Source organism: Pelophylax lessonae, assembly GCF_965119305.1.
Source record: "Pelophylax lessonae genome assembly, chromosome: 4".
Taxonomy (NCBI): Eukaryota; Metazoa; Chordata; class Amphibia; order Anura; family Ranidae; genus Pelophylax; species Pelophylax lessonae.
The window spans coordinates 188,507,922-188,522,608 of record NC_138771.1 but is presented as its reverse complement, the minus strand read 5'-3'; the positions used below and the strand labels follow the sequence as shown (position 1 = coordinate 188,522,608).

The 14,687-nt window shown below is 37.4% G+C and overlaps 1 protein-coding gene across 10 annotated transcripts in view; it reads right to left on the bottom strand.

Annotated features, from left to right (window-relative positions):
- The window catches only part of MAGI2 (membrane associated guanylate kinase, WW and PDZ domain containing 2), a 1,130,869-nt gene that overhangs the window by 480,927 nt on the left and 635,255 nt on the right, over positions 1-14,687 (bottom strand). For all 10 annotated transcript variants that reach the window (XR_014225193.1, XM_082255142.1, XM_082255141.1 and 7 more), the window contains one exon: positions 2,892-3,011. Coding sequence is in view for 9 of the 10 variants with exons in the window: in XM_082255142.1 (XP_082111268.1) it covers positions 2,892-3,011 (120 nt within the window). In the remaining variant the exon portion in view is untranslated. The remainder of the gene's footprint in view (positions 1-2,891; positions 3,012-14,687) is intronic.

The following is a 14,687-nucleotide window of genomic DNA, read 5'->3' as shown; positions in this document are numbered from 1 at the left end:
TTTATTATCACTTTCTGTATTTGGTCCCCTTTCGCTATCTATCTTTTCTCCTGAAGAAGCAGGCAACCGCAAAACATTTTGAGAGTCTGACTGTCCATACCTCCATTACTTTTAGAGGTATCCTTGGATAAGCATCCTCCTAGAAAGGTGTAACGGACTGTATAGAGGGACCCATTCATGCACTTTGAATGCTGTTGTAATTGTGTTTTTGTATATGTGAAATAAATCAAATTGATTTTATACAAGTTGTTTGTAATGTCTTAGGGCGGTACCGAAAAAATCCCATTGCCCAATTTTCCAAATGTGTTCTACTATGAATTCTGGGATGTGGGTACCTGTATTATATATAATGTTTCCTGGGCAGCCATTTTAAAAATACCTAGGTGTGTAGATGTAGAGTTTATTCTCTTGGTCTAGCACATATTTGGCAAATACCAAACTAGGTGCAAACCTTCTACTTATTTCTACTAAAGTCTAATACTCTGTATGTTTGAACAGTAAACAGGTAGCAGGATACCATTTGTTTTATCAAAAGACATTTAAATTAGCTGCCTGATAACTAGTCTATTTGGGTTGATAAAGAAACCGAGGGAGTAGCAGCAGAAGGCAAAAGGACAGGTTCCATGATCAATTACCTTATTACATTTAATAAAAGAACAGGGAAAATTGCTATGGCTACTATACACAAACTACCAGTTTTACTCAGCAAAAAATATTTTTAAAATTGCACTGATACTTATTTGTGTGACTGATAATTCTATAATAATCATTTTTTTTTTTTTTTAACGTTCTTTCAAAGACCTGTAGGAAAGAAAAGATTTGCATTGCCAATAGTAGCCAGTCAGAGTTCAGTTAGTTTTCCACTGCAGGTTCAAAAGTTATGTGCATAATAATTCAAGCAAAAAGCAGTGCGAGTTCTGTAGAAGCTGTGTGTTAAACACAAAGACATTTTTGCTGCTGCATTCAGGTGCATGTATTCTAAAAAATGAATAATATTTTAGTATTGCTAAATCTTTAATACTTCTGAATTATGTACTTTCAATCTTTTATTCTCCACATACTGTAGGCTTAGTACCGTCCGCAATGTCTAGATTAATTTTCATAAATAATTGCTTTTTAAAGGGAATCTGTCACCAGGATTCAAAATAAATATCAATGTAGGGCTTTTACTGCCCTTTCCAAAACTAACTACTAAAACTGGAGGGTCTTCCTTTATTTTAACCATACACTCTAAGCGTAACAGAAGTTGCTACTTTTTACTCATGTAAGATTTCTTCAAAGTATCTTACCAAGAAGATGAATATAATTTCAATTTAAGTTCCTTACAAACTGAAAAAGCTGGGAGATAATATTGTCAGCAGAGATATACAGTAGGCTAGAATGAGCAGGGTGATTTGGGGAATTTTTTTTTTAGCTAAATAGTGGAATTCTTGGGGACCACTCTGAACACCACTGTACTAAATATAATTTAACCAGCATTATTATCATCATATGAAATGAAGGCGAAAGAAAATATATACATACATACATACATTCATATATATATATATATATATACATATATATATATATATATATATATATATATATATATATATATATATACACACACACACACCCATAAAACACATAATGCATCAGATTACCAGTGTATAAAGGTCCACCTACTTTACATGCCTTAGAAGTAGATGACTAGGTTTTGAAAAATTAAACAGTAAAAGTCCACACCATTCCTCATTAACTGCTATATGATGAAGGCTTTACTTGTATTATTATGTGTAACATCATGGGATGTAATGTAAACCTTAAAAAAATGGTTTTAGTGCTCACCAACTAAAATCTAGTGTACTCTTTAATAAACTTTAAGCTGGAACAAATGGTTCACTATATAAAAACAATATAGTATAACTGGAGTGTAATTTACATGAAAAAAATACTAGGCTGCATATCCTATAACATCTATTCAAATGCCCATTGATTAATATGACCCAGTAGATATTGTTGCATACAATATTTAGCATATTGATACATGAAAGTCCTTTTGTGTCAAAAAATAGTCGGTCCTAACTACTTACTTTTAAAGCTTTATATAATTTTATAAAATGTTATTAATATTTTAAATTTATGAGAGCAATATTTTATTTAATATTTTATTTATTTATTTTATTACATTTTTTAGGGGTCAGTCCATTAGCTACCAACTTTCTCACCTTTTGGCAGCTCCAAAGCAATTTTTTTTACTACAAAATAAACCTGTCCTGATATAATATGGGTGCTACTATCAAATGAGTATATATAACAATCAAAAGAGTAGCTCCACTTTTTTATTTTTAAGAAAAAAAAAACCCCCTCTGGGTGATTAATGTTCATTTCATGAGTTTTTAACAAACTTTCCTTCAGAGTCCTATCTGTTTCTTTTCTAAAGAAATAGCTGTTTGTTGTGTACAGAGTGAATCTGAATGTGTCTTTTTCATGAATATTCAGCTGATGACTTGAAGTGCAGTAATGAGGAATGCTGGAGTGTCAAGATCCATTTTGAAGGGTAGTATCTTACCAAAAAAAGTTTTTTTTTAAATTGCAAAGGGTATCTAAAATCTAAAATCGGACTTGTATCTTAGTGCAGACTTCTGGGAAAATCAAATGAGCCAATCACACAAGTAGGACATTACATTTCTGGGGAGGTTCTGTACACTATCTGTGTACAGAAGGCCTCTAGGCACTGCAGATTGAAATGGAAAGGTCATTTTTTATAACATTACGTTAACATATGGCAGCAATAATAATATAATAATATGTGTAGCAATATTTTTTATTTACTATTTTTTTGTGGAGTATAAGCAGCATACACTGGTTTTCCCTATAAGGAATAAAAATAAATGTATTGTACTCACCTTCATAAGTACCACTCTCTAGCAGTGCTCCGCTTCTCTCTAATTCCATAAACGCTTCCACTGTAATGAAGTTGTAATCCACACCAGGCACCTCCCCTTCTTTAGGCTGCCTTGTGGTGCCTGAAAAAAAGAAGACATAACATAAATGTATATATTATTAGATAGCCTTATTTTTTTAACCCACACTAATTATTATGCTTTAATATTGTTTAAAAGCAGCAGAATGTTGTACTCTATTTAGTAAAAATTCTAACATTAAAGTGTTACCCTCTATTGGTTAACCCTGTGTTTCTTAGGCTTTGGTTCAAATCCTATCATTTTTCTCTTTGATGTCCACAGAAAAACAAACAAACATTAAGCAGGTAAAATATACCCTGTTCAATCTGTTTACTGGGTATTTTGGATGACTTGATAGCAGTTGAGAATTGAAAATCTGCTATATCCAAGTATCCTATCCTTGCTTTGTGCACTGGTGTGCAGTCATGTTAGATCAGGAAAGGGCCATCCCCAAACTGTTCCCACAAAGTTAGGAGCATGAAATTGTCCAAAATGTCTTGGTATGCTGATGCCTTAAAAGTTCCCTTCATTGGAACTAAGGGTCCAAGCCCAACCCCTGAAAAACAACCCCACACCATAATCCCCCCTCCACCAAATGATTTGGACCAGTGCGCAAATCAAGGTCATGAATGAATGATTTTGGGGTGGAGGAACTTGACTGGCCTGCACAGAGTCCTGACCTCAACCCAGTAGAACACCTTTGGGAGGAATTAGAGCGGAGACTGTGAGCCAGGCCTTCTCACCAAATATCAATGCCTGACCTCAAAAATGCACTTTTGGAAAAATGGTCAAACATTCCCATAGACACACTCCTAAACCTTGTGGACAGCCTTCCCAGAAGAGTTGAAGCTGGTATAGCTGCAAAGGGTGGGCCAACCCAATATTGCACTCTATGGACTAGGACTGAGATGCCATTAAAGTTCATGTGGGTGTAAAGGCAGGTGTCCCAATACTTATAGTGTATAAGTATTGTAGACAATATTGTGTATATAAATGGGCACACACATACACATTCAAGTCCTGTCATGCACCATCAACAGTGAGGACACATCCCACAATTTGAGGAACACTGGATGAAAGGACTTGCAGGAACTCCAGTAAAACTGATAAATAGCACAGTTTAAATACATATATAATTACCGTTTTACAAAAGTTTTGTAATTTTGATCAGTCATTCTAGAGGTACACAAACTCCAAATCACTCCACAGCTTCAGTGCTACATTTTGGTTCAGTATTTCTATTATCTGAGGCAGCTCCATGCAATTGGTCAGAAGAGATAGTGTTATCTCTTTGTCCAATGACTAGGTTTGAGTAGGAAATTTGACATAGAAGCTGGAAATAGGTGGGCAAAGAGAAATACAGTAAACCCCCGCTCCATCGCGGTTCAGTTTTTGCGGTCCCTGTATATTGCGTTTTTTTTTGTAATGTTATTTTACTATATAAATCATTAAAAATTAAATATTTTTGTGTTTTCCATAGCTCTTGCTATTTCTCTCGGTATCTTTTATGTGTTTAAATGAGTTTCTATTGTTTTAAAAGTGTGTTTAAAGACCTTAAAATGCTTTTACACGTACAGTGACAGTAAAAAAAAACATGCCTACAATGCATTTTAATAGGGTTTTTCTATTTAGCGGATTTTCACTTTTCGCGGCTGGGTCCGGAACGTAACCCCCGCAATGGAGGGGGGTTTACTGTACAAACCTTTTGGCAGGTAAGAAAAGTACATGCATATAGTTCAACCATGTATTTAGTATTTTTTGGCCAGCTTCCAGTCAGCAGCAACAGCTTAGGGCTACATAGGAATACATTAAAGAGGAGCAAAACACAGATTCACTTTAATTAAAAAAAAAAAAGCAAAAGCAGGCTATAGGTTTGGTTGAATGCTTGAACATGTTAGTCTCCTGAGTTGGCCTGTAAATGACATCACTGTATAAAAAAATGTCCTTGATACACAAAGCAGCTATATATTGTGCTTGTTATTTAGTTATTTATTTATTATACTGCATATTTTGAGGCATCTCAAATACAAGATTTAAATATTTATATCCTGACCTCCATCCATGAAATATTTACAGTCATGCAGGGCAACACACATACTCTCTCAGGTCAACATTTGGAAAAACAAATTAAACTTTTTGTAATATAAAAGACACAAGAGATCCCAGAGGAATCAAATGCAAACACACATAAACATCATGTAATGGTGTCTGAAATGAGGTGAGCGGAAAATCTCAATGCTGCATTTAAGCAGAGCTTATGACTGAGCCACTGAGTATGTTGTGCGCTTGAACATGCAGCTACACTTGAGTGACATGTTGAAAATAGATAAGGCCGGAGGGGAAACAGATATTCCTGTGTCTCACAGATTAAGAGAGGAAATGGTACAAACCATATTAATAAGAAATTTCACGGGTACTTGGGCAGCAGACAGAAATAATAGCATCATTCTCAATCGAACTTATTGTTTGGCCATTACTTATTGATAGAATACATTTCAGAATATACATTTCATGGGGCTCCAACAAATATTGAGAAATATAATATTTAGCAAATCAGTAAAATAGGCAATGGGGAAACCTGTTGTAAACTTTTTTCTTTAACATTTACTAACTATTTACACTGGATCAGCCTGTACCTATGAGTAACGACTTGCTGTATTTACTCATATCAGTTCCTACCCCAATCAATTGTTATTCTCAAGTCACACAAGCACATGTTAAAAGATATACGTATACAGTACTAGATCTAACTGAGACTAACCATACCAGATTGCTTCAGATTGTGGAAGGAAACTAAAAAAAACTAGAGGAACCTCTTATGAACAGAAGAGAAGCATATGCTCTATCAAAGGTTTCACAGTGATATAGGAGTCATAGCATTTCATTTATGAAATTCATTTTAAAACACATTTAGGTTGGCTCTTTTGCCATGTAGAGTTTACTGTAGTACTTAACTAAACTGTTGATTATTCATACTTCTGATGGTCTTTCAGCCATGAAGTTTATTTTGCTGCCATGTCCTAATCAACTGCCAGAATTAAGTTTCATTTTAATTTGAAGGTGATGTGCATTTTACAGCGGCACCTCTCCAAATGTGGCCAAGTAGCTGTCAATATTAATAAAACATACACAAATTGAATAGATCTACTTTAGAACTGTGTGTGAAATTCTGGTGTTAAAAGAAAATGGAATATTGCTTCCATCAATCTGAAAGAGAAAGTGTAAACGAAAAAAGCTCCTGAATAAAACATCCCCTGGCAACTAACATGCTCTTGCAAGAAGTAGTGGATTAAAATATGCCTCTGCTTATTATTCATACAAATAAGCCTGCTTTTTCACAGCTTTCTCAGTATGTAATAGATGTTCTCTGTACAGCTCCATTTGCTGTTGTTGATTATCATCCTACACTGGCATTGCTTCCAGTAGTTATTCCTAAATCTCGCCTACGGACACTAAACGCACATTGATGAAATGCCTACACTGTGCTAAAAAAGGGAAAAACTACAACAATATTATCAAGTCTAGGAATATGCTTGCAAATATTTTTTTTGTTTTTATTAACATTGCAAGGTCAGCACAGCAATCTTTTATTAACCTGTATTGTATTCACAGAACAAAGCTAAACAGCTGGAAAGAATTTAGCCTAAAGTAGTAAACCTTATCCTTTGTATAACAATTTTCCCGTTGATGGCATCCCTGGCACCAGTACCATACCCTTGAGCCCTGGTGCCATTATTTCACTTAGTCCATCTTTTAAAATGGGCTTTTCCATCACCACAATGAACCCTTACCCCCCTTACCCTCCACTTTACTTTTGTGCTATGGTGTGTAAAAAGACAATGGCAGCTAGGAAAGAAGCTCATTCCTAACCAGCACATTGATGCTGCCCCATGTATCCCCTATGCTTGACAGATCACATAACCAAGAGCAGGGTAGGAATTAGGCAGTGTCAGGGCACCAGTAACAAATATGTGTCCCCAGACTTGTGGGGTTGTTTGCCCGCAACTCTGTTTATGCTATTATGCTAAATGTAAATACTGTTACAAGAGCTTTTACAATTCTAGAGCATGGGGTGGGTTGAAAGCAGTCTGGGCTCCTGAAGCACGGGCCTGGGCTTGGTTGTGATCACAATGTTGATGGTTGCCCCCCCCCCCCCAAAAAAAAGGAAAAAACCTTAATTTTAGTATCAAAAGGAGTGTGTGCCCATGCATTGCTATTGGGGTATGCCTAAGACTAGGCACATACAAACGTGTCTACTACAAGGCATCTATTCAAAGTCATGGGACTGCATAGATTTACAGTAAAAACATCCAGTAAGCTGAATGATGCCACTGTGTGGCTTATGTTTCAGAGTACTGATTTTGGCTGAAAAAATTGTGGTAACTATAAATAACTTGTAGCGCAAAACACTCTGCCTACATTACAAACAGTTTAACAACTTTTTACACAATCCAGACTTTTAGATAATTCTCTTAGCATACCCAAACTTTACATCTGCTATCCTATCAAAAAAATGCCTGATGCCACGTTCACCGAAGCTTCTGAGTATGGTATTGTGGATCATGCTTGCTGTAGGGGTCTCAAGTGTTCCTTTAAAAATAAGTCAAGGCAAAATAGTTTTCAAATGTTTTGAGACGAAAAAGAAGGACAACTTCGAACACACCTCACCCACACCTCAGTTACATGGCTTTTGAGGAATAGTAACACAAAAAAGAGTGGTGAAACCCACAAGTGTTTCAACACAGTTTTTTCTTTAGACTGGCTGTTCTAACAAATGCAATTACATAGAGGTTGCATGAAAGGTTTGGTATATTTTTTTTGTTAGTTAAAAATGACAACTTCGAACACACCTCACCCACACCTCAGTTACATGTCTTTTGAGGAATAGTAACACAAAAAAGAGTGGTGAAACCCACAAGTGTTTCAACACAGTTTTTTCTTTAGACTGGCTGTTCTAACAAATGCAATCACATAGAGGTTGCATGAAAGGTTTGGTATATTTTTTTTGTTAGTTAAAAATGCATTTGAGGTCTATCTGTCAGAACACAAAAGGAGCCAACTGGGGAGGAATGAAGGACAGAAGGATTTTGTTCCAAAGACGGAAAATCCCTCTAAATGAGTAACATTGTTGACAGGTGTTGTGCTTACGTTAATGACATCAGTCTCACAGTTGATATGCTTCTGAAATCATTCAGAATTTATTGACAGGTGCACTTGACATACAGTTGGCCTCATTCTGACCTGCATTTGAGCTGTTTTAAGCAGGTTTTGCATTCTTATAGATTTGAATGAAATGCAAAGCCTGTCTGACACAAACAAAAGTCCATCAACACATACACCTATAGAATGTCAAGGTATAAGCCACATTGGGCTCCACTTAAGAATATACTGTCACTAAAGTTTCAATAAATTTAACAATGCTAATGTCATTTTTAAAGACATTTTCAATCTTTTTAAATTTACAACTTTCAGTAAAATTATATCTGCTTGAGAAACTGACCTAGGGTGAAGACTCACAGTAGACCAGACATCATTAATTTTGCTCACAAGGCATTGATAGTCAACACATTTCAAGAAGCAGGCTACAAGCTGCTTACTAGGTGGCACTTAGTACCACATAAACTACACAAACTCTTCATTAGTTCCACCTCCATTTGCTGGCAATACAAAAGGGATCAAGGGACATTCTTACATATCTTTTGGGATTGCCCTGTCCTTCACTATTCGTGACATGAGCTCTTGAGCTCACAAATATAGACTTGGACCAAGATCCGGCCAAATACCTACTACATCTCCAGGACATCAGCAAATGTAAATAAAGGAAAACCTTCTCAATGGCACTAACACCTGTTTCCCACTGTTTGAAAATAACCACTATCTTTAATAACAGCTTTTCCTTTTTTTTTTACCATTCCCTTTTCTTTACTATTATTTTCCCAGCTCTCCACATCGGTCTATCCCACTTCTGACTCTTCTTTCACTGAGTTTCTGTATAAACAACTCTGCAAAGGGAAAAGGGTTTTATGAGTGCACATCAGCATACTTGTCTCTCTTTTTGTGCTACATGTATCTTCTGTACCGCTGCAACCTTTTCTTTAGTTGATTCAGTCTGTCTATGTATTACACACGTTGGTTGACTTGAGCAACTCTTCCCTCTTTTTCTACCCCTCTTTTTACATATGAAATGTTAAATAAGGAGCCATTAAAGTTCTTGGTTAGGCACTCTCTGTTAGAAGGGGAAAATGCTCTCCTGAAGAAAAAAAAAAAGTCCACTGTGGGTGAAATGTGTGGCTGGAATAAAAATACTTATTTTTATTATTGTTTTGGTTTATAGTTCTGTTTTGTCTCCTAATTGGGTTTCTGTGTTGTCACCCTATCACATGGGCTTTTGATACACACTACAAGAAGCTGCTTCAACATACATTACACAGACATGGGAGTTGATTTACTAAAGGCAAATCCACCGTGCACTTCCAAGTGCACTACGAAGGGCATTTGGAAGTCCAGTCATGTAGTTCTGAGGGGAAGATCTGAAATGAGGGGCAGCTCTGCTGATTTCTATCAGCCAATCATGTGCAATCAAAAATTATTTTTTTTTATTTTCCTTGCATGTACCCCTCAGATCTACAGTGACTGTACTTCAAAGTGTACTTGCAGTGCACTTCCAAGTGCACTTGTAGTGCAGAGTGGATTTTCCTTTAGTAAATAAACCCCATGGTCTTCTGTTGTCAGCATTAGAAAGATCACTATGAAAAATCCCAGGCTAAACTGTGCATGCAAGGACATTCAGTGAAGAAGCCAGCAGAGAGATGTAAACAATGCGTTGGGTCTTGGCATGATTAGGTAAGTATGGCACTTTGAGGGGAGGCGTGGGCTACATTCGCTTAGGGAGATGATACAAAATGGTAAGGACATTTTTAATGACAGCTTCCTCACCCTTTAGTAGATTAATTCTTTGCTAGTTTATATTTTTTCATTTTTAGTAATACAGTTAATGTTGGAGGGCAGGCTTGAACAAGTGTAAAAGTCCTATAAACATTTACTCTTGAAAATACTGTACTTTCCCTTTAAACTAGCCTCTCGATGTGAGGAACAACATGCACCCTGAATTTGGATTAGTGTCAAATGATTTCTTCTAAACGCTAAAGTGCAGGTTGCCATGTAAGAAAGTTATCCGCTCTACTAGAGTAAATCGCTCTACTAGAATAATCATCCCTCACACCTTATGTGGTATGTACTCCAATTCCTTTTTTGAGCCATAATCTAACAGATATTTTTCTAAAGTTACCTAAAATTATATTATATAGCTAGGGTTTGTTGTATGGCGATGTGGTTATAGGCAGAAATACTTTCTAACACTTATGTTTTGTTGTATCTGTCCACTAATTTGTCTAATTCTGCTATTACAGTGCTCAGCAGCACATACGTAGCTGTATATGTATATATTAAGCTGCGCTAACAATTGAAACAGTCCATGTGAATGTCCATAGATGAACAGAAAAAAGATGACCCTGGTGCAGGTACCGCTTACCAGATTCCAATCATTAAAGAGCCAAATGAGTAGAGGCAGGGTCTTCAGATATGGAACACAGCAAGCTTCAGAAGGGCTCCGATATGAATCTCCAGAAGTAGCAGATACTGTAGCCAAAATGATGGGAACCGAATCCGCAGACCTCAGAAAATAGGCAGCAAGCCCGTACCGTGGTGATGCAAATCTCCAAGGATAAGTTTAGACAAAAAGGAAAAAAAAGGCAAACGCCATAGCGTAAAACCATAAAACAACTAGTGATGACATCCAAATAGTGAAGCTAAAAATCCAATATTGATGAATAGTGACAGCCACCACCGAAAAGGATAGGATCCCCTTACTGACTGAACCAAGAGGATAAATCAATAGTGAGATAAACCGCTTACCAGATGGACTAAAAAGTAGACATATAATAGAACCTAAAGGGCACCAGTGAGGATGGGTACTCTTACCAGCTCCAGGTATTGCATGAGCGGGGGTTCAAAGTGACGCTGGACAACACTCCTGATAGCGCTCAACCAACCAGGCTCAAGGAGGGATGCAGGTTACCCGAGAAATGAGGAGGGGAGAGCCATAGCATAAAATCCAACGACTATTTATTATCACAAAAAAATATTGCACTTACAAACATCAGACGACAAAAACGTAGATGAGAGGGATTGGAGGGAGGTAACAGCCGCCGGCCGGACGGCTCCGCTCGCCCGTCCTTCACAGCAAGTAGGTAGGTGTGACGTCAGCACGCCGTGACCTGACTAGTTTCATCAGAGATGATTTTTTCAAAGGACATACGTACGTAGCTGTCCCCTCATTGCAGGTGGTAAATTCTGCTCTCTTATTGTAGCCATTTTTATTTTATTTTTTTTAATATGGATAGCCTTGGCTTGCACATGCTTCATCCTTGCACAGTTTCCTCATTAGCTTTACAAGCAGGAAGTAGTCGTGAGCAAAAAAGAGGAAAGGTTAAAATGTTGTCTCATTCAGGGGCAACCTAAGATATTATTCTTACCATTCAGAGCAGAACAGATCTATAATGTAAAGGTCAATGTTTTGTAATCCACCTAATATGCAAAAAAAAACGCTTCCAAACTTCTAATATTTCACTACTTAAATAGGTATTCAGATCGAGGATATTTTTTAGTTTTTTTTTGTATTTGAGTTAGGTTATATCATTACTTAGCCATATATCAACATTTTGTTTTACATAAAAGTAGATGCTGAATCTCACAGTTCAGAATGCAACAAACAGCACATGGGTACAATAATTTGCATCTGGTATGCTTATTTCAGCTACTACCATTAAATAATACTGTATATTGAGTAGCACTGGTTAAGCACAGCTCTCCCATCGCTTCTGCTGTCTGATCTCCTGGGAAGTGTGTCTGATCAAAATGACATTGTCATATGCCCAAAGCAAATCAGACAAGTTTGAAATAAATTCTAGGCAGACAAAAACAAGAAATGTCTTATAATATCAGGAGCATATTTGTTGTTGTCACTGATAAAAACATAACCCTAACAATGCAACTCCAAGAATTGTATTTTTTTGCATACTTACATTGGGCCAGCTTGGCTGGATTTAAATATCCATATTTGAAATCTGGAGGACCTTGGGTATGCTGTAAAACACTGCAGTAGTCTGTGCTACATCAAGTGATTGCTATGATTTTCTGTATTTTGTGTGAGTGGCTTCCCGTCTGCATATTTAACGCAGGGAGTCACTTGCTTGGCATCTCCAATATTTATAGAAAGTCTTGTATTTTTTTCAGTGAACACATGGCATTCTTTTATTGCATGGGGTGGAGTGGAAGAGTGGTGATGTCATGATCTCCACCTCATCCAATTAGAGAATGCTATGTACAGAGGGGAAGATGCTCACAAGATCACAAATTTCCCTGCATGTGGCATGGACTACTACCGTGATTTACATAATTCTCAGAGTCCCTTCAAATATCATATACAGATACTTACATCATACCAAGCTGGACCAATGTAAGTATGGCAAAAAAAAACTTCAGCAGTCCAGCTTCAAAGTATTGTTCAGACATACAACCACCTATAAGCCAACATCTTATTAAATGTTACCTAAAATGTATAATGTGTAACCAAGCATTAAGTATCACAACATGGTTACAAATGCTTGATAATGTTGGCAAACCAGCTTAGAGCTGCAGTTTAAAATTATACTAAAGCCTTGTGTTTTTTTAAAATAACAAACATGTTATACTCACCTCCTCTGTGCAATGGTTTTGTACAGAGCATCCCAGATCCTCCTCTTTTCGGGTTCATTTACGGCGCTCCTGGCTCCTCCCTCCTGCCGGGTGCCCCCCTAGCAAGCAGCTTGCACCCAAGCAGACGTGCTCCCGACACGCATCTCTGTGTCTCCATTCACACACGAAGCTATGGTTCGGAACCTCCCCCTCCATCTCCTGATTGGCTTACTGGCTGTGATTGACAGCAGTGGGAGCCAATCAGGAGTGCAAGTCCCTGGAAAGACAAGGTTCTCTTGGACATCGATGGATCGAGAGGGGACTCAGGTAAGTATTAGGGGGGTCTGGAGGGCTCCTTCACACAGAACGTTTTTTACCGCCAAGAGCCTAAGCCAGCAGCTCCCACCCCCTCCACAGCCCAGCACTTTAATGAGCGAGAAGGGGGCAGAGCATAGAGCTGCTGACTGACAGCCAGCAGCTCTCTGTTCGTGGAGCTGTGAGAACCGAGCGATCGGCGGTTTTCGATTGCTTGTTTTCTCAGTGTAAGAGGCACCAGGGGACAGATACAGAATCGGACTGATGCTGCATCCACCTAGGTAAGTATGAATCTAAAAAAAAACAAAAAAAAACATATGTCTCTTTTAAATTAACATTTTCTAACAGTCCTGTGTGAGAGAAGCTGATTGTTAGATAGATTTCTTTGGAGTGGGACCAGTCATAGATGGATCAAAATGTGGCTAATCAATGCTGAACTGGTCGAATTTGAATTCATCTATAGCCAACTTAAGACTTTATACAGTAGATCAGTTCAACAATTATACAGTATATTCCCTTCTTTCACAATGAAAAAGGAGACATGTCAAGGCAATCTGCTCAGAAACAACCGCCATTGCAGCTATTAGGGGGCCTGTTATATTCATTTATTCTTTAAAGTGTGTTTTATAGCAAACATTTTTCTAGTTTTGGGTAGAAGACCTGTCAGGTTTTTACCACTATCCAGGGCTTTGTTAGAGAGATTTACTCTAATTTCCTGTCCTGCTGACTACCAGACAGGAAGTGAGGGTAACTCTCCAACAGCAACACAAGCAGAAATAAAAATGTTATATAGTAGCGTAGGGCAAGGCTTGAACCCCTGTCAGATTCCTAATTCTGATTTTGTTCCTGTTGCATATTTGACCTCACTTCCTATCTGGGGAAACTGTTGTTAGCAGGACAGAAATTGAGGGTAAATCTCTTTAATAGAGCCTAGGATCACAGTAAAAACCCATCAAGAGTTCTAATCCATCACTACTCTATCCAAAACTGGAAAAAATATTTTTGGCTTGACATACACTTTAAGGCTTGGAAATCAGGTCCAGTCTGCAAGATATGGATCAACTTATTCACTTCATCATACACTTTCAACCTCAGGTATGAAAGGGCTAGGTCTTCCTTTTCAGATTTAAATACCCAGGGTTGTCCCATAAACATGTTTGAGGTGTCTAACCATGCCTTGTTCATTACTAAACACTTTCCATGCAAAAGATAAAATGCGTCAAGGTTATTTTACCAAGAGTGTTAACAGGTTGCCCCCAAGAAATGTGTATACCGTGCTGTTCCTCCCTATAGGGAAGATATAAAATATTTTCTGTAGCACCTAAAAAAAACAAAACATATATGTAGTTGTGCATCTATTTTGAAGACAATGGTATCATTTTTTGAAGAAGGCAGAGGCATTCGGGGTTTAAATTTAGTTTATCAAGATAAATAGAGAAGGCCTGGTATTTTAATGTGACAGTTTTTTTTGTGATATGGCTAACTCGCAGGATTTCTTTTCAGCATATTGTTTCCAAATTGTTGAGCTGGAAGTGTTGGCGAGCACGGTTCTTATTGCTTATTTAACATGAATGTATTTTTCATCTTCAAGCAGAAGAAAACAAATGGATGTTTGTGCTGCAGGCAGCTGTTATCTGACAAAGTAGAATAAATGTTTAAATAGCATCACATAACCATTCGTCTTCCACT